Source organism: Rhincodon typus, chromosome 4 (assembly GCF_021869965.1).
Source record: "Rhincodon typus isolate 14 chromosome 4, sRhiTyp1.1, whole genome shotgun sequence".
In the NCBI taxonomy this organism is placed as follows: domain Eukaryota; kingdom Metazoa; phylum Chordata; class Chondrichthyes; order Orectolobiformes; family Rhincodontidae; genus Rhincodon; species Rhincodon typus.
This window is the reverse complement of record NC_063335.1, coordinates 10,746,776-10,772,463: the sequence shown is the minus strand read 5'-3', so window position 1 is coordinate 10,772,463 and position 25,688 is coordinate 10,746,776. Positions and strand designations below refer to the sequence as shown.

At 38.3% G+C, this 25,688-nt stretch overlaps 2 protein-coding genes across 6 annotated transcripts in view; one reads left to right on the top strand and one right to left on the bottom strand.

Annotated features, from left to right (window-relative positions):
- deptor (DEP domain containing MTOR-interacting protein) overlaps positions 1–25,688 on the top strand; it is a 215,057-nt gene that overhangs the window by 917 nt on the left and 188,452 nt on the right. The gene's annotated exons all lie outside the window — the stretch shown is intronic.
- taf2 (TAF2 RNA polymerase II, TATA box binding protein (TBP)-associated factor) overlaps positions 1–25,688 on the bottom strand; it is a 111,980-nt gene that overhangs the window by 30,379 nt on the left and 55,913 nt on the right. For all 3 annotated transcript variants that reach the window (XM_048595495.1, XM_048595493.1, XM_048595496.1), the window contains 4 exons: positions 24,886–25,079; positions 21,820–21,959; positions 16,416–16,485; positions 9,369–9,478 (listed from right to left, as the gene is read on the bottom strand). In XM_048595495.1, the coding sequence (XP_048451452.1) occupies positions 9,369–9,478; positions 16,416–16,485; positions 21,820–21,959; positions 24,886–25,079 (514 nt within the window). The remainder of the gene's footprint in view (positions 1–9,368; positions 9,479–16,415; positions 16,486–21,819; positions 21,960–24,885; positions 25,080–25,688) is intronic.

The window sequence follows — 25,688 nt, the reverse complement described above, 5'->3', positions numbered from 1 at the left end:
AATTTGCCCACCACAGAAGAAAGACTGATCGGTCTGTAATTCCCAGGATTATCCCTATTCCCTTTCTTGAACAAGGGAATGACATTTGCAATCCTCCAATCATCTGGTACTACTCCAGCAGACAGTGAGGACGCAAAGATCATTGCCAAACAGGCAGCAATATCTTCCCTTGCTTACTGTAGTAACCTTGGGTATATCCCATCAGGCCCAGGGGACTTATCTATCCTTATGTTTTTCAAAATTTCTAGCAAATCCTCCTTCCTAACATCAACCTGTTGGAGCATATCTGCCTGTTTCATGCTGTCCTCACAAACGACAAGTTCCCTCTCACTGGTGAATACTGAAGCAAAGTATTCATTAAGGACCTCCCAACCTCCTCTGACTACGCACACAAGTTCCCTCCACTATCCCTGATTGGCCCTACCCTCACTCTGGACATCCTCTTGTTCCTCACATAAGCATAGAAAGCCTTGGGGTTTTCTTTGATCCTACCTGCCAAGGTTTTCTCATACCCACTTCTAGCTCTCCTAAGTAAGGTTTGACAGCATCTTTGGAGAAAGAAACAGAGTTAATGTTTCAAGTCCAATATGACTCACTTTCTTTGAATAGACAACCTAAGTACTTCCTAAGTGTGTCCACAGACAGCAAACAGCAGGATATTACTATTACATCAAGCAACAACCTAGGAGGAGAGTGATGCATTGCTCAACAGTACAGTTACTCACATAGCCATCAGCCTTTAGTTTTTGTCAGATTTCAAGGATGATTTCCTTAGTGAAGCAGACATCTCATATAATGTTCCTCACTAATATTCAAGTGTGAAAATTCCTCCCTGGAGACCCTGAGCAGAAAGCCCTTCTCTACCCCTCCTCCAAATCCTAAAAGTTTCAGACTCTGTCCATTCTCCCAGGCATGATGTATTTCAAGAAGATTGATAAATCCATCTAAGAACAGCTCACTGCGCAGCATCTGCCAAAGCACTTTCTTTAGACTTTTGAAACAACTACAGAAAGCACAACAAAATAGCAACAGCCAGAATTCAACTAGCAATTCAGTTATAAGTAGCTGCTGATTCTTTTATGCAGTGCTCGTGGGGATTTCTTCCTGATACTTAAACATCTTCAGCTGTGCAACCTTGAAGGGGAACCTGGCTGCAAAATTACAGCATATCAAAGTCAGCTTCACGAGTTGACTAGCATTACCTTTCTGCTCTGTATAATTCCAAAAGGCATTCAGTGTATCCACGCAAAAACCTGCAAAATGGCCTTTAGTATGTTTTATGCCACAAATGCACATGATTCCAGAACTCTAAAGCCACTACCTAATGCAACTTCTTGTCCCATAATTTCACAGCAACACCTAGGAAAATTAATTGAAATGGCAAAGAAGTTCAATTTCCTATCATAATAAAAATTATATTTCAACAACTCCCAATATGTGAAATCATGCATTACAATTTAGCAAAATATATTTTTAGTTGGATTGTTTTGACTTCAATTTTAAACATGGAACTGAATTTCAGCTGCAATAAATTAAAGAATCAAAGTCTCTTGTATGCATTAATATTTCCTAAACAACTTTAATCAATGACAAACAGCAAATTCTCAGCTTTAGAATTTATCAAAACTGGGTATATACAGACATTGAAGCTGAGGACATGCTCTAGTGTAATCAATATCTATACAGCATGCAGGGAAAGAGTAAATTGCCAGCAGTCTCCCAATAACCTTTACAGACTCATTAAATCTTCAACAATAAATTAACAAAGCAAAACAAAAATCAATTTCATTGCAAGAACATACTACAAAATAATGAAGTTTCTCTGAAAGGCTCTATTCATTAGCCAAGTGTTGTGAAACAGTGCATTAGTAATGCTGGAAAACTTTGTGCAGTAATAATCACAGCACAGATCAAGAGGCCCCTGATAAATCCCAGCTGGCCCACTTATTCTGAGCAGAATGAGACCCCATAGCCCTATGTATAGGATAACCGAAAGTCTGGATTGTGTTACAAGGCAGAAACACTTCAAGGAAATTGAGATGGTCACAAGCTTTAAACTAGACCATTATGTCATTAGCTTAACTCCAAGATACATTATTTGAAATATGCTCCAAAACAGTTCTTTGTAACTCATATGCATAGTTATAACAGTATTACCTCTCCACTTTTATGAAACAGAGTTTCCTTGCATTAGCCAATCCCCATTATATCTTCAGCTATGTCCCACAAATACAACATTTGGTCTACCTGTTAAGTCAATGGCCCAAAGAGCCTTTCTTGTCTTTGTTTTTGAAATGCAAGGTTCACTGGTAAAGTCAGCATTTATTGCCCGTTTCCCCACTTGCCTCAAGAAGTTGGAGGGCTTTGATTTTTTGGATTGGAGTTCCAAGATTTTAACCCAGTGTAGGAAAAGCAATTTTCAAGTCAACATGGTGTGAGATTCGAGCTAAACTTGCGGATGATTGCATTCAAGGTTTCTACTTCCCTGTCTGTCTAGGTTGTAGAGGTTTTTAGTTTGTAAAGTGCTGTTGATGAGTCATCGCAGCTCAATTAAAGATATACGCATACTGCACAGTTGTGCAGGAAGTAAATGTACAAGGTGGTTGGAGAATTACAAATTAAGTGGGCTACTTAGTCATGAATGGCACGCTGCTTGGGCGTTGTTTGAGTTGTAGTCAACAAAATGAGAAGAGTATTCGGTCACACTTCTGAATTGCAAGTTGTAGACAGTGGGCAGGTTTTGGATAGTCTAGGCCATGTCTCATACCTGTTCCTGCCACAGTATTTCTATACGTGGCCAAGTTCTAGTCTAGTCATTAGTAACTCCAAGGATTTCGATGGCATAGGAATTCAATGATGGCAATGCCACAGGAAGATGGTTGGAGACTGTCATTGCCTGGCATTTATGTGGTGCAAATACTACTCACCGCTTATCAATCTAAGCCTGAACATTATTCAAATCTTGCTGCAGGCAAGACGGATTGTTTCAGTATCTGAAAATTTGCAAAAAGGTAGTCAACACTGAAATTATCAATGAATATCCCCACTTCTAACTTTACGTTCAAGCAAAGGTAATTGATAAGATAGTTGGGCTGAACACACTGCCCTGAGGAACTCCAGAACTGATTTCCTTGGGATTCTCACTAACTTCAACTGTAAAAGGGCTCCTTAATGCCATAGTTGGTTAAGCAATGCTTTGATGTCAAGGGCAGTTGTCTTCACATTACTTCTGGAGTTCAGCTCTTTTGTCCAAGCCTAGAACAAGGCTCTAAGGAGATCAGAAGGTGGGTTGGCCTGGTAAAACCCAAACTGGGTATCAGTAAACAGGTTACTGTTGTGTAACGCCACTTGATAGCACCATAGGACAAGACCTTTCATCACTTTGCTGCTGAGAGTAAACCATTAGGTCCGTAATTGGCCAAGTTAGATTTATCCTGCTTTTTTGCAGGCAGGTAGGCAGGCACACGAATTTTCTACATTGCAGGGTAAATGTCAGTGTTGTAGCTGCACTGGAACAGCTTAGTTCGAAGCTCAGCCAACTCTAGAGCACGTTTTCAGTATTTATGCCAAAATGTTGCTACAGTTGATGGTTTCTGCAATATCCAATGCCTTCGGTTATTTTTAATATGATATGGAGTGAATCAAGCTGTCTGAAGACACAGGTTTGTGACTGCGAGGTCCTCGGGGGTGGCAGAGATGGATCAACTTGACAATCCTGGCTGAAGATGGATGAATATGCATTAGCCTTGTTTTCTGCACTGATTTGCTGGGCTCCCCTGCATTTGCAGTTTGGGATATTGGTGGAATCTCTTCCTCTAGTTAGATGCCCAATTGTTCACCACCATTCATGACTGGATGCGGCATAACTATGAACCTTAGACTGGACCTGCTGCTGGTGAAATTGCTTGGCTCTATTATATGACATTTCTACTGTTTGACATGTATGCTTCATCAGATTGACTTGTTGTGCTCAACATGGATGAGAGTGGATTCATCAGCCGAGGAGGGAGCGGCATGTAGTAATCAGCAGGTTTCCATACCCATGTTTGACCCAATGCCACAAGACTTCAAGGAGTTCTGAGTCAATGCTGAGGAATGCTACAGCTACTCCCTTCCAAGTGCACGCTATTGTGCCACCACTTCTGCTGGGTCTGTCACATTGAACAAAATTTGGACGATGCACTGAAGATATCAAGGGCCTGCAAAGTACAGAGTCGTAATACCCATATTTAGCTATGCCTGTCCATGTTCTTAGCATGCCTTTTTGCACTCTTCATTGAAGTAGAATTGATTTCCTGGTTTAATGGTAATGGTAGATTGGGGGATATCCAGGCCACAAAGTTATGGATTGTAATTAAATACAATGTTGGTAGCCCCTCCAAGACCTCAGGAGTGCCCAATTTTGAGCTGCTAGACCAGTTCCAAGTCTATCTAATTCAGCACAGAAATAATGCGGCAGCATACATTGGAGTGTGTGCTCAATATGAAGGATCTTTGGCTTCACAAATTCTGCCTGGTTGTCACTCCTACCATGTGACAGGTAGATTTGTGATAATGTGCTCAAGGATGTTCTTCCCTCATGTTGGTTTTCTCACCAGCCACAGCACGCCTAGTGGATATCAGAACTCATGCAGCTCAGTCAGTAGTGGCTGCTGTTGAGCTCCTGCTGGTGACTGTGCGCGCTAAAGATTGCGCAATGCTCGGTAGCCTGCACAACTTCTCGGGTACTGAACTGTCTATGTCCAAACACAGCAAGACCTGGACAATATCCAGGTTTTGGCCAACAAGTAGCAAGTAACAGGCAAAGACTGCCTGCAATAAAAGAGAATCAAACCATCATCATCACTGCTGAAACCCCCAGTTCCCACTATCAACGTCCCGGGAGTTACCATTGACCACAGGCTGAACAGGGCAACCCATATAGAAAGCTAAAGGAGTACTTCAAAGGTTAGGAAACTTCCACACCACCGAACTCACAAAAGTCTACAGACTATCTGCCAGTCAACCCACACTTGCCTGGACAAGTGCAGTTCCAAAAACACTCAAGAAGCTGGTCATCAGCAATAGCTTTGCTTATCCATATTTGTTGAAACTTGAAACAGATGAAAGGGTAGGCCATTCGGCTGATCACATTTGCTCGTGATTCAATATGATCATGGCTGATCTCTGTCTCAAAGCCATACTTCTCCTACTCAGCAAGGCCGTGTTGTCCAGAAATCTACTACTTTCACAAATATGTTCATGACTTGCCCACACTACCTTCTGTGGCGCAAAACTCCATAGGTTACCACCCTTCAAGTGAAGGGATTTCTCCTCATCTCAATCCTAAATGATTTATTCTGTATCCAGATACAGTGACTGCATAAAACAAATCTCAACAATTCCCAGCATTTCATTCCTACCAAAATGCATACCACGGTACTGACACCACTACTGGAGCTATCCTGCTAGTGACCAAAAGTTAATCATGAAAAGTCTATCAAGGGAGCTGGACAGGATCTGCTGTTGCTGTTTTCAGCGCTTAAGTTGATGCTAAGTGGTTGCTTTGATTTTAAGCCTAGAAGTAATCATGAACATCACTTTGCACAGGCCCCAGCAATATCATTTAGGTTTTCAACAGAGGAAAGGAACATTTCTCCATGGTTCCTCTAAATTGCTTTTCTTCCTCCAGAGGCAGAAGGTTCCAAGCATGGCACAGCAAGTCTGCTGTCAGTTGGTATAATTCCCTAGCAGAAAGTGAGGAGAAATATCAAAAGAAAAGCCGAGTTGCAGAAGAAGCTTGGAACTTCACATCCAAGAAATACTACTAAACACTGAGGCCATTCTTCATATTTGTCCAAGTTTTCTTCAAGGTCTTCAACTTTCAATTACTGATAGAGATCTTGATAACCCAAAGCAGTTTCGATCATAAAAAATGGCCAATCAACTGAGAATTTGGGTGCTCTTGGACGTCACAAACTAGATGATGCATTACTGGAGAAAGTCAAATCAGTTGGATGCAGGAACAGACAGTCTATGATTTTTCTGTGGTTGCAGCACTTACTGCACCAGGGCCACATCATTGGCTCCTTATGAATGTCTCCTTATGAAGTGCATAAATATGTCTGTCATCTATTTCTCCAAAACAGCAAACACCAGCTTATAACCTATCAGTATCCACATTGAATGGACGATTGCCCACCATTTCTGTGACCTTACACACCTTCCCTTTCCCTCCAATCAGCATTTGAAAGCAGCTCCCTGTACTGTTCTTTGATGTACTCCTCAGTCAGCCCCAACACCACTCCCTGCTTCCCTCCCTCTAATGTTCCTTCTGCACATTTGCATGCAAGCAAAGTAGTTTAAGCAGACTTCTTAACTCCTCTCTCATCATCCAAGGCCCTAAGCACTCCTTCCAAGTAAAACAGCAATTTACTTGTACTTCTTTCAGAGTATGATATCGTGTTTCCTTATTATGGGGTCTCCTATGACTGCTTTGCACAACACCTCAGTTCCACCGACAAGCATGACTAGTGTCATGTCCATCATCAGTTCAATTTTCCACCTTGCTCCCATTCTGACCTCAGCCTGCTGCAAAGCTCCAAAGGAACCTCAACAAAAGCTCAAGGAATAGCACCTCACCTTCTAACTGGAGACTCTCTAGCTTTCTGGATTCAGTGCTGTATTTAACAATTCTAGATCGTAACATTTTTCTCCATTTTGTTTATTTTTTTCAGCTGGTTCATCGTTTCTTGTTTCATTATTTGTTCACTTTGCATATGGACAATTGCTATCCAGCCTTGTAAACCTCATGTAGGTTGCACTATTTGTTTACTCATTACAATAAACCCTTTTGTCATTTAATTACTCCTGCCCTCGATCCTATTACAGGCATCCCTATTTGCTCAAAACTATTCAATTTCTACTTTTCCTCAGTTATGATGAAGGTTCAATTTCAACCTGAAACATTAACTCAATTTCTCTCCACAGGTCCTGCCTGACCCACTGACTATTCTCCACATTTTCTCAAACTTTTGCATATTTTGTCACATAATTATTTTCAGTGGGCATGTACGTCTAGCACCCATTAAATGCAGTCTTTCCCTCCTATGCATAACCACTCAATAGGTTTGGATTATTACTGATGCATTCTGGAACTATTTCTCACATGGAGCTTCAAATTTAATTTATTAATTTAGCATCAATTACTGAGCTTACTTGTATAAAAGTTATGCCAAAATAGTGGAATAAAGGTATATTGTCCTTTTACCACTTCTATGATGCAACATTTTATTATTTTTTTTTAATCTGAACATTCAAAATATTTTGCACGAACAAAACTACTGTTATTTGCCCATTTCCGTCCCATGGATCATGGCACCACACAAATTTCTAATGCAAGTATTTCAAATATTTCAGAATAATGACAACTTATTGCAACACAGGCTTAACTTTCATACTGAGCAAATTTGGTACACATCTATGAACCCTGAATTCTCAGATGTGAATTTCAATTATAACATAACGGAAGGACAAACAGCAAAAAAAAAAAGGGAAACATTCAAAGGAAATAAGCAAAAAGAAAATCAACAGGAGTACACCACAAGATGTGTTATTGCTGAGGTCTAACTAAAGATCTTTTCAAAATGGAAGATCTTGAACATTTGGTTCAATTCTGAATGCCACCAGTCTAACAAAATACTCCAAGATTTTTCTTCTACCTATCCTAACTGTTGTGCCGGGTCTGGCAGAAGAACAAAATAATTTTTAAAATTGTGGAAGATTGTACGTATTGTTATTTTTCAGTTTATGGTTTTCTTTCAATCGCCTTCTGCCGTGGCTAAGAAAGACTGAGTTAAAACAATTTTAACAGGTGGGAACAGTCACGTGTGACTCAAAGACGGAAGCAATTACTTTAGCTTATAATCAGATTGGTTGTAAGGGCCATCATAAACATTGATGAATTAGTCTGATAAACCTGAAGTCCATTTCAAGTATAAACAGAATCACCAACTGTCTTGGATCGAGATATTTTCTGTATTACAATGAAATCTCACAGGCATATATAAAACCATATTGCTGTAATTATTGCAACTACAAATGGACAGTCATTTATAATCAAAGGTTTTTATACAACCGAACTACTGAAAATTTGGGTCAATTTTCCACCCAAGTATATGGCTACACACAGTAGCTTCTCTGGGTGAATATTAAACATTTATATAGCAACTATAATACAGAATGATTCTTATAAACAATTAACATCTTTTTACAAAAGGTGCAGCCTATCATGCCTGTTTTCCAAAACATTTATACAAACCCTTTTTTATTCAATCTGTTCCTAAAAAGTGATAATAAAGTTTACTACTTTAAGTTAAGCCATCTTTGACATTACAAAAATTAAAACCCATTCTTTGTTACATCTCTGATTATAATTTTGTACGGATCTGAAACTATTAACTACATCAAATATTTCATTCTAAGGTTGAACAGACTTCAAAGCAACTATGTCCTTCAATTTGAAAGTCTCTACACTAAAAGAAAAAAACATCTGGAGCAGACTTTCATAACATAATATACCAAAAAATAAAGTCAGAACTTCTGGTGTCCTAATGACTGACATTTTTATTGAGCACATCGGATATCATAGTTAAGAGTAAAAAATACAACCATCTCACTGCCACAGCATGAAATAAGCGCATTTATGGCAGCTTTAGGAATAATTTGTCTGAAAATAAGTCTGCACGAGAAAAGCACTACTAACAATATAATTCTCGTAAAATAATCAGAAATTTGAAGACCAACAAAAATAAGTTGCCACACTGTGAAGAAATGATTTAAGAACAACCTGTCACTGTCTTTAATTTTCCACTGACACACTGTGCTGAGCCTTAAAATGGTGCAAAAAGCCACAAAGAACACCAAACTGAAAAAGTGTGATTAAATTATGTACGACTAATTGTTTTAGTTGGATTTTTGAGGCTTAGAAACAGCAATTATCAAAGTACACCTGTGTGTAAATTAGCAGATAGATCCTCAAACTACTTAACCTATATAAAAAAAAACAGAAACCACAGTGAAAACTTCAGCCAGAGTTTAACAATGCATGATTTTCAAATACAGTTTACTAATGCACACAGTCGACTTCAATTTAGCATAGAATAAGCAGAATAGTATTGAACAAGCATAACAGATCACAAATTAACATTGTATGTATGAAGCATTCCCAATGGGATTAAAAACAAAAAATGCTTTGAAGTATACAAATCATCTGTTTTGTTTATATTTTAACTAGTATGTTATATAATTCGGTTAAAAATATCACAAAGAAGATAATCAGATGATAGAAACCATGACAGAGAGCCTAACTTTAGAGATTTTCAATTTACCTGAGTTCATTAGTTTCCAGAGCTGGTCCACCAGGGCCTCACTGCACAGTGGAGAATCTGTATTCTTGGTGAAAGGTGGGTTTTTATTGAGCATACTCAAAACCTTATGCCTGTCATGTATAAAACAACAGAATTGTATGAATGGGAACAAATCTTAATGAGCCTATTCTGCAAGCATATTAGTGAAAAATGTTGTATATAACAGAAAACAATCAGATTATTATTAAAGTCAGTTAAACCTGGGCATTTAGTTGAGAGGTCCACTATCTTTGATTGTAGCAGTACCACCACTTTCTTGGTGCACTACTTGCTATTAACCAAGACCAACACTCCACATTGTATGTCCATATTAAAACTGTTACAAGCATTCACTCTCTCCACCACCAATGCTTGATACACACTGCTGCTACTATCTACAAGATGCACTGCAGAAATTCACTAAACATCTGTACACTGCTCCTTCCAAACTGAAGTCCACTTACATCTAAGAAGGACAAGGACAGCATATACATGGGAATACCACCATCTGCAAGCCACTCTCTCTCCTGACCTGGAAATATATTACTGTTCCTTCACTATCACTGGGTCAAAATCTTGGAATTCCCTTCCTAGGGGCATTGTGGGTCTACCTACAGCTCATGGGCTGCAGCGGATCAAGAAGACAGCACACTATCACCTTCAAAAGGGCATCAAGGGACAAGCAATAAATACTGGCCAGCCAGCGACACATCCATCCCATGAGTGAATAAACAAACAAAATTTTCTTTAAGTCCACTTTTGGTTTGTTATACATTTCTTTTAAAAAAGTTCCTTTTGCTTGAGAAGTTAATTTCACAGTTTCAAATCATTCATTGTAGATAAACCTTTGATCTCTATGTTCTTGAACCCTTTTAATAACTGAAAACTAGCAGTTCCAGAGAATTAACTGGGAATCCTTCTCGTTTATCTTGGCTTTCTGTTTTTATCATGGAACTCGAATGAAAGCCTTTAACTTTGGAACATAACACAACACTACACTAGACCTTTTATTAGAAAAAAAATCCAAAACAGACTTTACTAATTATTCAACTTAGCTTCTGTAGGCATAAAAGCATATCTGGCCTGACTTACTAATGCTGAATGCTTTATATGAATCAACTAGGTTAAGAAATACAGTTCAGAAAATGATGGGGACAAGCCAAATAAACAAAAGTCTCTTAATTTTTCAAACGAAAAAGCCAAACATATCTTTGAGCAAAGTCCAAAAGATGCTTTCATTGGAAGCAAAAAGCTTGGCTCTTCTCTTGGCAAATGACTTCATTAAAATGCTTAAAATCTATCACACTTGTATCAAAACATCATATTTTCCAAAGAAAGCTTGCTTTTAATTCCTCTTGGGCATCAGAAAGAAAACGGCAAAACAGAACAGTACATTTTTTTGAGTGAAGCTCATCGTGAGCACCTAACGTTAAAACAAATCCAAAGCTATTATTTTTATTACAAAATGCAGGTTTTAAAAAATGCTGCATCCATGCATATCTGACTTTTTCTCTATTCTTTCCCATTTTGTCTGCCTTTGCCTATAGAGATCATAAGGCCACAAGAAATAGGAAAAGGAATAAGATGTTCATCTCCTCGAGCCTGGACTGCCATTCAATAGGATCATGGCTGAATCGATGTTCCTTGTGTCCATTTCTGCGTTTTCCCCATAACTCTTGATTCCTCTAATGATATAAAGAATCTCAGCCTTAAATATATACAAAGTCTCTGCCACCACAATTCTTTGTGGCAAGGAGTTCCAAAGACACTCAAACCTCAGAGAAGAAATGCCTCCTTATCTCAGTCTTAAATTTGCGTCACTTTATTCTGAGACTGTATCCTCTGGTACAAGACTCTCCCTGAGGGGGAAAACATCCTATCAGCATATATCCTGTCAAGTCCCTTAAGAAATGCATATGAGATAATCTCTCATTCTTCTAACCTTCACCGAGTAGAGTCCCAACCTGTTTAGCCTTTGTTCATAAGACAATCCCTCCATACTAGGGATCATTCAAGTGAACCCTCTTGGAATCGGCTCCAATAAAAGGATATCTTTCCTTAAACAACAGGGAAGAAAATTGCTCACAGTACTCCAGATGTGGTCTCAACAGCACCTTGGACAGTTGCAATAAGGCTTCATGACTCTTATACTCCAACTCCCATGAAAATAAGGAGCCTTCTGCACCTATGTGCTAGCTTCCTGTATTTTGGTGCACAGTTACCCCTAAGACCCTTTGTGATGCAGCTTTCTGCAATTTTTCTCCATTTAAGTAGCGCTGTTTTTTTGTTCTCCTTTCCAAATGAACTTTACATTTTCCCACATTATACGCCATTTGCCAATATTCTGCCCATTTATTTAACGTATCAATATTGCTCTCTAGAATGTTTGCATCCCTCTTGCAAATTTTCTCTTTATCTATTTTTCTGTCATCTGCAAATTCAGCTAGACTACATTTGCTTCCATCCTCAAGTCACTAATATATATTCTGGTCCCAGTTGTGGTCCCAGCACTCCTCTCTGTGGAACACCACTGATTACAAGTTGCCATTCTTATCCCCACTTGCCGTTTCCTGCCCATCAGCCAATTCCTTATTCATGTCAATTCACTACCTCCAATACAATGGATTCAATGTGAATCATTCTGCCTTCCCTCTTCTGCTACATTTTCCCCATCCATGGCCGTCATTTCTTCCTGCTCAAGCATTTTTTAAAATTATTCATTCATGGGATGAGGTCATCTCTGGCTGGGCCAACACTTATTGTCCATCCCTTATTTTCCTTGAACACTGTTGCTTGCTATACCATTACAAAGGGCAGTTAAGAGTCAACCACAATGCAGTAGGTAGGGTCTCGCATGCCAGCCAGACCAAGTAAAGTTAGCAAATTTCTTTTCTTAAAAGGACTTAGTGAATCAGGTGAATTTTTGTGACAAAGCAACAACAGATACATAGTCACCACCAGGTTCACTGCTAATTCTAATTCCTTTTAAATTGAATTCAAGTTGCACCAACTGTCACAGTGGGATTCAAACCCATGTCAACAGAACATTAGGGACTTTGGATTACTCATCTTGCCACAGCCTCCAAACTTACATTTATATGCATTTTTACATACTGTATGTGTGCGTGAGATGGAGTAACCAATCAAAAGTATGAAGCACTTCAGTAGTGAAAGAGATCAGCAAAATAAATCATTATGATCAGGAAGAGTCACAAGCTGTAGTCAGGACAAAAATCCCACGAGCGGATAACAGTGTTTCAAAAGCAAGATCGAGGAAATACAACTCCACCAAAATAACATTTTCAAACGTTAAAGAACAGTCCTTTAAAGAAACATAATAAAAAGCAGAAACTGCAGACAATTTTACTTCGAAAACAGCAGGGAGGGATCATAACTGAAAAAACAACGGAAACAGTACAGGAAAAATATCTAAACTCCCCTGTTCCCATCTCTAAAGCCAACTGGGTTAAAAAAAGCAGATTCACTAATGCAATAAACAACTGTTTTTCAGGTTGAAGTGAAATGTGCAGTGGTTTTGGCAGCTCTGCTCATTTTAATATGTATTTTAAGGTAAAAGGCAAAAATGTTTAAAGGGAGATGTGAGGAAAGGGTGAGAGAGTAGCGGAATCTGGAACTCACTGCCTGTAAGGGTGGTACAGGCAAAAACCCTCATAACATTTAAGTATTTAGATGTGCAGCTGCGATGCCAACGCATACAAAGCTATGAGCCAAAAAATGGGACTAGAATAGCCGGTCGTTATTTTTGACCAGTGCGGACACAATGAGCCCCAAGAACTTTTCTCCGTACTTTAGTTCTCTATGTTTCCATGACTCTATTAATGAGGTATATATGGAGTACTCAGGTGTACAGGACACAAATTTTGAAGATAAAAGATGACATGAAAATTAGAAATGTGACCCATATATTTACAACACAGACATGCAGCCATCAGCCCACTGTGTCTGCGGCAGTCAACAAAGATCTGACTAAGGTCCCAACCCGAAACGTCAACTTTCCAGCTCCTCTGATGCTGCCTGATCTGCTATGTTCCTCCAGCTCCACACTGTGTTATCTCTGACTACACTAAACTCTATTTCCAAGACACTGGGCCAAAAGTTGGAGGTCATGACAACAGAAGAGCATATCTAAATATTGTTACAACAGTTTGTGACTTGACCACATTTTCAGGTAGTGAGTTCCAGACTCCTGTAACTGAATGAAAAAATTCTTAACTGTCCTGTTAGCCTTCCAGGTCTTACCTAAAATCTACGTCCCCTGGTTACTGACCCCTCTGTTAATGAAAAAGTGCATTCCTACCCATCCTCTCTATGCCCTTCATAATCTTAAAAAGCTCTGCCAGGTCTCCTCCCGGCATTCCCTGTTCCGAGAAAAACAGTTTCAGACTAGCCAATCTGTTTCTCTCAGCTCAGACCCTCCAAGCTCAAGAAGGATCTTGGTAAATCTCCTCTGCATCCTCTCCATTGCAATCAATTCCTTTGTATAATGTGGTGACCACGTCAGTTAGCTACAAGATGACTTCAAGAAAGCACATATATGGCATGTGAAATTTAACATAAATATGAAGGAATAAAATCTGGTTGGAAGAGTAAGGCAATATAAACTATATAATTTTAAAAGTAAGCAAGAACAGAGAGACCTAAGGCATATATACACAGGCCTTTGAACATGGCAAGACAAGTAGAGAAGTTTATTAAAAAGCATATGAAGCCTTGCCTTAAAAGGCAGAATGCACAAAAGCCAGAAGTTATCCCAAAACATTGGTGAGCTCTCAGATGGAGTAATGTGCACAGTTCTGGACATCCCTCCTGAAATGTGGTAACAAGACCTCAGAAAGGATGCAAAGAGATTTATCAGAATAATTTAGAGGATCAGGACTTGATTTATATAGATAGCCCTGAGATCTGGGGTTGCTCCCTTAGAATACAAATGGTTCTTCACTAAAGGTATTCAAAGTCATGAAACGTTTCTGTTGAAGAAACAGGGAGAAATTTTGCCAATTGGAAAAGTAACCAGCCAAAAGAACCAGAGGAAGCATGAGTAAAAAATTTGCTGAACAATTAGTTATGAATTTAGAATGCATGGCCTGAAAGGAGAGTCAGGAATCAGATTAATGTTCCAACATTATGACAGTGGCTACACTTCAAAAGTACTTCATTAGCTGCAAGAATTTTGAGTTATCTGGAGATCATGAAAGTGGTTTATCAATGCAAATGTCTTCTTTCTTTTTACAACGTGAATTAGATTAATACTTGAGAAAAAATTGTTAGGCAGTGAGCAAAGAAAAGGAGAGCTAAAGTAATTGGATGGACCTGTCAACAAACCAACATATATATAATAGGCTGAGTGATGGACCTGTCAAAGTTGTTGAGTTATACAGGTTAGAATAGCTCCATAGTGCTAGCTAGCATTGACGCTCTGCTCAGCAAACAGAATCACAGCTTGGTAAAATAATCAGGAAAATTTAGAAACTTCTTTAAAGTGATTCAAAGAATTTAGTAATAAACCAAACATTGAGAAATTGATTTCAAAATACTTTGCCATGCCTTCAACTAAAACCAAAAGTGCTGGAAAAAAATAGCTTGGCAGAATGTGTGGACAGAGTTAATGTTTCAGATCAATTAATTTTCTTCAAAACTGGGAAAAGGTGAGAGACATAATGGGCTTAAGCAAGATAAATTGAAGGGGCTTGGGGCAAAGAACATAAGGAAAAACCTTTGATAAAATGAAAAGGCAAAGAGATTAAACTACACCGGGGATGATGGTAAATGGAGTCAATGGGATGTCAAAGTGATAGTCATGGGAACGATAAGGAAAGAAATAGAAGACATGTTCAGAGTAAGTGAAGTACAGGATCATTCATCATAAAAAGGATTGTGAACAAGAGGAAACGTTGTAAAGTGCTCTACAAAAGAAGCAAACGCAAGGTAAGAAAAAAAAACCTGTCACACAGTTGGTAATTAACAACTGGAATGCACTGTCAGATGTGTGGTGGAGGTAGGTTCAACCGAGGCATTCGAGAGGACATTAGACAATACTTTCAATTGAAACAATATGCAGGGTGGCAGGGAAAAGGCAGGAGATTGACAAAAAGTCAAGATGGTCAGAGCGACTGCGTAGTCACGATAGGCTGAAGGACTCCTTCTGCACCATAAGCAGCTGCCATATGAAATCAAAGCAAACAGTGGAACAGGAGAGAAAAACCAAAAACAGTTTAAGAAAAACAAACAAAACAGAGGCAGAGTAATTAGCTGAATTATTAAACGCAATGGTGAGTCCAGAATACTACAGAATTACCGAAATAAATACAAGGCGCCTGTTCCTCAAGTTAAAAATGAGCTTCAGTAGCACAGATCAGCAAGCTGAAGGTAGAGAGCTCAGAGTACAAATGGGGCAAGGAACTGAAACATTAGGTGTCCAGAAACTCAAGGACACTCTTATGGGCTGAACAGGGGTGTTCTGTAAAGTGTTTGGACTCCATAGTGTAGACACGGCCACATTCTAGGCAATTCACTTGCACATTCTTGTCAGGATGTGGTCTCTTCTGCTTTGTTTTTCTGTAGACTATGAAAAAGTACCAATCAAGCCAGGACACCCTGTAACAATACATTTCTTTGGTCTCTAACTCACCCATACTTAGTTTCCCAAGCCCACACCGAGTCTTCACAGAAACCAAATTCCTGCTGCATTGACTCCCATTTTGGCCCCACTCCAACAAAGAAATATAAATCTTACACATGTAAATATATTTTGTAAGAAAGACAAAAAGATTATCTTGCATACAAATGTAAATTGTGAATTAAAGAGAAATATTAATGAACTGTTAAGTAAATAGGTACAGCTTAGAGGATAACGTTTATCTAATATTGTTAATATTTCACAATTTTGACGAATAATTCAGTTATAAAGCAAAAGACCAAAAGAACACTGAAATGTTAAAGAAAACATATTTTTCCTTGTTTAGACCACAAGGCTGCAGATTTATACAGGACTGGTTTAATAAGACTCACCTTATGTAAGGCACAGCATCATTCTGAACAAGATCCAGCAACCATTGCAATTCTTCAGTACTCCTGTCCACTGAGGGGAAAATATTAATTAACAACTCAAATGTGGGACAAACCAAAGTCAAAATATTCAAACTCAGAAAACAGTAAACATATAATGCGAGATAACAAGGTGCAGAGCTGGATGAGCACAGCAGGTCAAGCAGCATCATAGGAGCAGGAAGGCTTACATTTCGGGCCTAGACCTGAAACGTCAGTCTTCCTGCTCCTATGATGCTGCTTGATCTGCTGTGTTCATCCAGCTCTACACCTTGTTATCTCAGATTCTCCAGCATCTACAGTTCCTACTATCTCTCAAACATATAATGCGTATTGTTTAACAGACATCTGTAAAATATTTCTGTAAACCATTTACCATGATTTACCAAGACTCAAAAGAACAACCAGTAACTGGATTAACAAAAAGTCTGCATGAAAAAAAGCAATCAATAGAAAGCTACACTTTCATAAAATTACAATTCAACACAATGTCTCAGCTTGTAGTTCAAGCATGTCACCTTTTCTATTGATCTTTGCTTTTTTGAACTTTATACTATTCCACAGAAAAATGTTTAAGTTACGATTAAAACACTTTAATAAAATCAACTTTTAAAGAGTGTTGAATATAGATTCTAGTAGCACTTGTTATTGGCAACTTGTGGGATTCAAAATCATGCAATGGTCAAGACAGACTCCTGACTGTTGCCTTTGTTACTTCATATAAATGTTCGACAAGCTATTTTCTTGAAGGGCTTCTCTTCTAATGCAAAACTCAACTACATACTCCTTCAAACTGAAGCAATTGCAAACACTTATTAGACATTGTGTGTGCAAATTAGCTCTATCTATTTAATTTTGACATAGATAATGGGACCATTTGACTGGTATCACATTATCATATGGTTACAAAACACAATGGTGGCTGAAAACAGGTGAACAAATAACAAACAATAAAACTACAAGACATAGGAGCAGAATTAGGCCATTAGGCCCATCAAGTCTGCTCTGCTATTCGATCATGGCTGATATATTTCTCAACCCTACTGGACTATCTTCGTGCTTCTTCCTAATCAAGAACCTTCCTCTGACTTAAATACACTTAATGATTTGGCCTCCAATACCTTCTGCAGCAATAAGTTCCACAGATTCATTACTCTCTAGCTGAAGAAATTCCTCCTCATCCTGTTGCTAAACAGTTGTGCCTTCATGCTGAGGCCGTACCCTCTGGTCCTTATTTCTCCTACGAGTGGAAAAATCTTCTCCAGGTTCACGTTATTGAGACCTTTCGGTATTCTATAAGTTTCATTGAGATCCTCCTCATCCTTCTAAACTCCGCTGAGTGCAGACCCAGAGGTCTTCAACTGCTCCTCATGAAAAATCCTTCGACCCCAGGAACTTCTGGTAAATCCCCTGCAAAGCTAGCACATCCCTCAGATTATGAAGCCCAAAATTACTCATAATACACAGCATAATTAATGTAGTGAAATATTACACAGTTGTTCACAGTAGGGGAGGCGATGGCCTGGTGGTATTATCGCTGGACTGTTAATCCAGAGACCCAGATAATGTTCTGGGAACCTGGGTTCAAATCCCACCATGGCAGATGGTGGAATCTGAATTCAATAAATGTCTGGAATTAACAATCTAATGATGACCATGAATCTATTGTCGATTGTCAGGAAAATCCATCTGGTCCACTAATGTCCTTTGGGAAAGGAAACTGCCATCCTTACATGGTCTGGCCTATATGTGAGTCCATAGCAATGTGGTTGACTCTTAACTGCCCTTTGGGCAATTAGGGATGGGCAATAAATGCTGCCGAGCCAGCGACGCCCTCATCCCGTGAATGAATAAAAAAAGTTCACAAAAATGTTAATGAAATAAATTTTGACATCATGCCACATGGGAAAATGAGGGCAGATACCCAGAAACATTATCAAAGTCATACATTTAAAGCATCATCATTACGGAGGAGGCGGAAGGGTTCAGGCAGAGTTTCTGAATTTAGATTGTCAGCAGCAATACTGGAATAACTAAAATTGGGGTGCATAAGATAAAGAAATGGAACAGCACTGATATCTTGAAAGGTTGTAAGGCTCTAAGAAGTTAAGAGAGATAACAGGATCATGGAAGAATCTGAAAATGGAATTAGAATTTTAAAATTTAACTGTTACTTACATTGGCTCCAATCTAAGTAAAGAGCACAAGTCGATGTACATTGTGAGTTATGCAGTGTTACAAGGTTGGGTAGAGTAATTGTGAAGTGGAAGGCAGGAAGCTAAAATGTCTGGATCTTTAAGAGATGTGTGCTTTGTCTGCACTTCGAAATTTTTTTTAAAAAGTACATCTGAGAGCAGCAGCTGAAGTTGCCAGTACAGAGAGCATCAAAAAAGTGAAACAAGTGCATCAAAAAGCCTTGCAGGTGGCATGCAAAACAGCAGACTTGTTTTGATGTTGTGACAACAAATTTGAATTCAGCCAATTAATTTAAACAAAGCACCTAGATACAGAAAGCCAATTGAACTTAAATCTGATGATGTTGACAACCTGAAAGCAATCACATTATAAGAATTTGATTATGTCATTACGGGTATATAAGACGAAGGCATTTGGAAAATCGGGGAGAGCCAACTGCCAACTGAAAAAGAGAGCCATCCGCCACCTGCCAGAGTTAGTACTATTCAGCTTTCCGAAAAAGCCCATCTAATTATTCAAAGGCACCACGGTATTTTAGCTCTAATTTCTTCAATGAGGACTTTTAGAGAGAAAACATCCCTGCCAGCAGAATTAACAGAAGAAAGGTACTTGTGAAGTGAGCACAGACGACAGAATACTCCAGAAAACTGTCTGTGCGAACTTGGAGAGATTAAGTTAAAATTTATTGCTTCTTATTGACTGAGTATATATTAGTGGGACTTGTCCTTATTTAAACAGCGTTCCAGTAGAATTTAGGAACAAAAACAGAAGTTGCTGGAAAAGCTCAGCAGGTCTGGCAGCACCTGTGAAGAAAAAAATCTGAGTTAACGTTTTGGGTCTGGTGACCCTTCCTCAGAACTTCTCTGGGTGTTTTGGGGGTAATAATTAGAGGGGAACCCCTACTTCTGTCATAACAGACTGGGGCTTGTGTTTTAGTTTAATTATCAGAGGGGTTCAGCCATTCTCTGTCGTAACAGCAGAGTTTCAGGTGACTTTGAGTTTGTGAGTGAAAGATTGAAGTGTTCTAACAGGTGATACATTATTTTTTGAGGATTCATATTGAAAGATTGTAGACAGTGGTGCAATTAGATACTGGACCTTCTTTTGAAAACAGGCAATTTGAAGGACAATAGGAAACCTTTTCTTAAAAAAAGATATTTCTTGAAAGTCACATGGCCTAAGATTGGACTCACGTACTACCTGGTTGGATTTACAGATGTCAGGAATTGGGTTATGTTTGGAGATGGTTTGGATTTCAGTCAACCACAGCCTGCTGAAATGAAGCAGCTATCCAGCTTTGGCTTTTCATTGAAACCCTGGTTGAATGTTCAGGGTGAGAACTGAAATCCAGATCCAGCTTTCTCCTGAAAAGCATCCGGAGTGTTCTTTTTCACAATGCTATGCATAAAGCATCCTGTTCTTGGATTTCCTAAAGGCATTTAACAAGGTGGCATATGGTGGTATTTAGTAAGACTTAAGCGAGATGATTTCAGTGGAAAAGAATCAGGGCCCTACAAAATCTTATGTTACAATGTTCAATTACAAAAAAAATGATATATGCAAGTCACAATTACAAGTGAACATTTCTATCTCGTAATTAGCTGATAAAATCATGTTGGATAATTGAAATCAAAGCACTACAAGCTTCCATTGCTAAATGTTGATAATATTGTGTGTTAGAGTGACAGTTATACTGCATGGAAACAGATCCTTCAGTGCAACCAATCCATGCCAACCATAATCCCAAGCTAAACTAGTCCCACCTGCCTACACTTGGCCCATATCTTTCCAAACATTTCTTGTTCAAGTAATCATCTATAGGTCTTTCAAACGCTGTAACTGTACCTGTATCCACCACTTTCTCTGGAAGTTCATTCCACACAAGAACCACTAACAAAACACAAAAAAATTCTCCTCTCACTTTTAAAATATGCCCTCTAGTTTTGAAATCCCTCACCCTAGTGAAAAGACACCTGCCACTCACCTTATCTAAAGCGCTCATGATTTTATAAACTTCTAAGAACCTCAACCTCCTACACTCCAGTGAAAGAAGTCCCAGCCTATCTAGCCTCCTCTTATAACTCAAACCCTCTGTTCCTGGTAACAAGCTGGTAAACCTCTTCTAGGCCCTCTCCAATTTAATAAATTCATTTCTAAAACAGGGTGACCAGAAATGGACACAGTACTCCAGGAGAGGCCTCACCAACGTTTTGTACAACCTCAACGTAACCATTCCAACTCCTATACTCAAAGGTCTGAGCAATGAATACAAGTGTGCTAAATGCCTATCTATATATGGCTCAAACTTCAAAGAATTATGTACCTGAACCCCTAGGTCTCTCTGTTCTACAACATTACCCAAGGCCCTACTTTTAATTATATTAATTCCTGTAATACTTCGCATTTATTCAAATTTAAACTCCATTTGCCACTCTTCAGTCCATTGACCCAATTGATCAAGATCTCTCTGTAATCTAAGATGACCTTCTTCACTGTCTAGTATGCCAATGTTGGTGTAATTCTCAAACAAATCATTTACATAAATGACAAAGAAAAGTGGACCAACACTGATCCCTGTGGAATACTGCTGGTCACAGACCTCTAATCCAAAAAACAACCCTCCACCATCACTGTGTTTCCTGCCATTTAGCCAATTTTGTATCCAGTTGGCAAGAATATCCTGAATCCCATGTGATCTAACTTTACTAATTAGGCTACCATGCAGAATCTTGTTGGATTTACTAAAGTCCAAGTAAACAATGTCTACTGCTCTCCCTTCATCAATCTTCTTGGTTACTTCCACAAAAAACTCAAACAAGTTTGACAGACATGATTTCCCTCGCACAAAACCATGCTGACTAACCCTAATCATTCCTTGCTTCTCCAAACGCATACAAACTCTTTCTTTTAGAATCACCTCTAATCACTTACCCACCACCGAAGTCAGACTCACAGATCTATAGTTCCCAGGCTTCTCCTTACATTCCTTCTTAAACAAAGGCACAACATTAACCACTCTCCAATCATCCATCATCTCACCCATAGTTATAGATGATACATGTATTTCTGCTAGAGGCCGTCAACTTCCTCCCTAATTTCCCATAACATCCTTGGATACACTAGAAAAGGCACCATATTAACATTCATATGTAGTTACACATCAAGACCAAACCTTGCGTATAATCCACAACTGCTTCCAAAGCTGCAATGCGAACGTCAACAAAGTGTCCATATTCTGCGTAAGATTTGAAGAGTGACGGATCGCTAGGAATATGTCCATTTTTCTGTAGCACTCTAATAGCTTTCAGGCAGCTGCAAATTAAACAAAGCAAATGTACTTTTTAAAATGTTGAAGCCTCTATGTTCTTTGTTGTTCAACGATGGACTGAATTTAAAAACTATTAGTGCATATCTAGAGTCAATTAAGTTTATTCTGTTCCCAATCATGACAAAATTAAGTTTTCCATCTTGAAGTTAAGATGTGAGACGGCAGAAGAAAGAACAAAAAGGCTAGAGCTGAAGTTGTGGGGGTAGAAGATTAAAAGCTTGGAGGTGATTGCATAGATCATTATCCGAGGCTAAGAATAGATTTGAAGGTTAGAGAAGTTTAGCAAGTTCAATGCTTTGTCAAATAGGTAACCAGTGCAGCTGAGTGAACTATGCAAGATTACCTTACGCAGAATGACAGTCAGAAATGAGGATACTGAAGAAAAAAATAAATATTTATTTGGCAGGCCTGAGAAATAGGACTATCAAGCATAGAGTTTTGCCGTATATGCTGGTAATATATATTGGAGCTCTTTACTGCTTCCAGCGATATCATAAATAGCTCTATGTTGTCTGTTTGTCCATAAGTCATTAAGTGATTGAACCACGAACATTTAATCTAATTGAGGCATCAATTAATCCCACTGTAATAACTGCAAACTTCACCAGTCACCTGTCTGGTCACTCTCTTGGGTTGGAGGAGTTGCAGCTAAATGCTGAACTCCACATCATATGCACTATCAACAGCATCTGCACGTCTTTAACACCGTTTGCCTCCAGCATACATAAGCCCCATTACTAATCTGTGCTTTCCCAAGTTCGTAACCATGTTATTGTTATATATTTTTAGCTGTCATGGTAAGATTATATAAGAGTTGTTGTATTAAAGGGAAAACAGCTGCATTACTAGAGATGGATAGAAGAATGAATCAGCTAATTACTGATTCTTTCAAATTGCAAGGATATCATTAGTAGTGTGTCTTGATTTATGCTGAGACTGGTCTAATTTTCATTCATACATTGTTGACAAATGCACAAGGTGAATAATATTTACACTTGCCAAGGCCAATTAAAAAGCATAGTAAAATAATGATGTTGAAATGACAGTTTTGCAATTAGATAGATAACAGGTGCAGATTCATGCAGAGAAAATACGTAGTACATTTTGCAAAGACTTAAAAAAAGGAATATTCTATTTAGGAACTTTGATAACAGTGGGGAAAAAGTGATTAGTGGGGATGAAACCCAGATCCTTAAAATGATGGGAGTTCAGATATAAAGGCCATAAAGAATTTTTGGCTTTAAACATGGATTCTGAGTACAAACAGCTCAAGAGGGTAAATAATGAAAGATTCTTTCTGTAATTGGCAAATTGCTAACAGAAAGAGAGAAAATCAAGACCACTGGATGAATGAAGAACAGTCAGAAAAATATTACATATTGATGCATTAAATACCCCTCCACAAACAGCTACTGGCTCAACTATTTTCTCAATTTAGAAGAATAGGTAAGTACGTGAAAAGGAAGAGAGATGAAAAATTAAGGTGAAGTATTATGACAGCAGATAATTCTAGTTGGAGACTTCTAATTTAAATTCAATGGGTTGAGAGGCCACCTCTTTTCTATTGCACAATTCTCTTAATACTGCCATGAGGAACATTAAAATTAGAATGTATTTGGTCTGATAACTGAAGTATGCAACAAAACTGAATTACATCACATGAAGTGGATAAAATGGAAATGTGCTATATAGAGTGGTAAAACACATAGTTCATACCCTCAAAGTCATAACTTGGCTTGTGCTTCAAAGTGAAAATGTCAAAATGAGGACACAGTGGGGTTCAGCATGGATGAGACGAAGGAAAACTAAAGGAGCAAATGGCTTAGAACAGCACAGGAGATTGCCTGGAAATGGGTCTTGCCATGCCTTTTTGATCATTGATGGCCTATAACCCGAGGATAAAAATAAAAGCTTGCTTACCAAAGGAATAAAACCGAGAAAAGCACACAGGATCAATCCAATGCTGCATTTGAATTTTGGATTGGATGAGTGTTGTAAGTTACTAAAGCTATACATCTTTAAAAATTCAAACAGTACAAAGCTTTAATTTTTCACAGATGCACAATGTCTTTTTGTTACTTGAAATTTAAAAATTTTTAGATATATGAATTGAGCATAAGGATGTATAAAATAGTTATTCAAACACTGCTGCCATAACACTGAGGGCAAAATTAGGATTTAATTAAGTATCTTTAAATGTTATCATAAATAAGTAAAAAGTAGAAAATATTCAACTGATACATCCATAGATTTTGTTACAATAAAATAAGAGTGAATATAATCAACAGAAAGTGAACAGGGTGCTCAAGAAAGTGCATAGTTCCGGCATGCTGTGTTAATGCAACATTATTACACATGCCTTTTTCCCCAAGCTATTTCCCTATCTGATCCATGCTCTCTAACAAAGCTAAAGAAATTCTTATTCAAAGCATCACTCTCACTAAGGAATCTTCACGCTAATCCATACCTAACAAGCTGCACTGAAAACTCTGTTCATCTTTTGACAACCATTGCAAATCACAGCACCTAAGACAAGCCACTATACTCTAAAACTCAATATTGTAACTTAAACAATCCCAATATTCCTTAACAAAAAGTCTGTTGCCACACTGATGTTATCAGATTGTTTCAAAAAACCTCAGCATTCAGATCTTTGCCAAATACTATATCGGTTCTTCCTTAGTCCATACCCTACCAAAATTCATTGAAATCCATCTATTAATTTTTCAGGTGCTTTGTTTAAAAGCAGATTAACAAATGGGGTGAAAACAATAGTTCCTCCCACCTTCAGTAGCAAGGTAATTAGAATTTTCACTCAATCATTACTGCTGAACCTAATGGTTAAGAATAGGACTCCCAATAACTTAACATGCTGCTAATTTGGGTTGGTAAATATTCATCAAGTAGTACCTGACAGTTATTGTATTTCTATAACTTGGAAGCAGCTTCTCCATGTTTAGAAATCTGGTGATCTCTTCCAGAATTAGACGAACATCAAGATTGAGATTGTCCAACGTTCGAACCTCATTATTGATGCTAATTGCAGGTGTCACCGAGTTGGCAAGTGCGTCTATAAGTTCAGCACGATAATAGTTGTCTGAAAACTTGAAGCAATTTTTAATAGTAATGATTAAAATAAACCAGATGAAAAACAAACTAACAAACAAACAAACAAAGTCTCACAACCAAAAAATTCTTAACTTTATGTACATTTCTTGGAAACATATTAGTTGATATAGTTGAGATGGCAGTTTTTTTAAAGTCACAATCTTCAAATCCTAAAACTTAAAAAATTTAGAAAGAAATGGTAGCATAATGGTTATGTTAACTCACAGACTCAATTTCAAATCCCACCATGGCAGGTCAGGAATTTAAATGCAATTATTTAAATAAATCTGGTATTTAAAAGAAAAATAACACTGACAGTAGCCAATTGCCAAATGTTGCCAAAAATCCACTTAGTTATATCATTTACTGAAGGAAATTTGGCGCCATTATCCAATCTCAATTAAAAGGTAACTCCAGATTCTCAGTACTATGGCCGACTTCTACACCATCCTCTAAAATTCTAAAGACTAAAACCAGTAAGACCACTCGGAACAAAAACAAAGTTTCTGGAAAAGCTCAGCAGGTCTGGCAGCATCTGTGGAGGAGAAAACAAGAGTTAACGTTTCGGGTCCGGTGACCCTTCCTCAGAACTGTTCTGAGGAAGG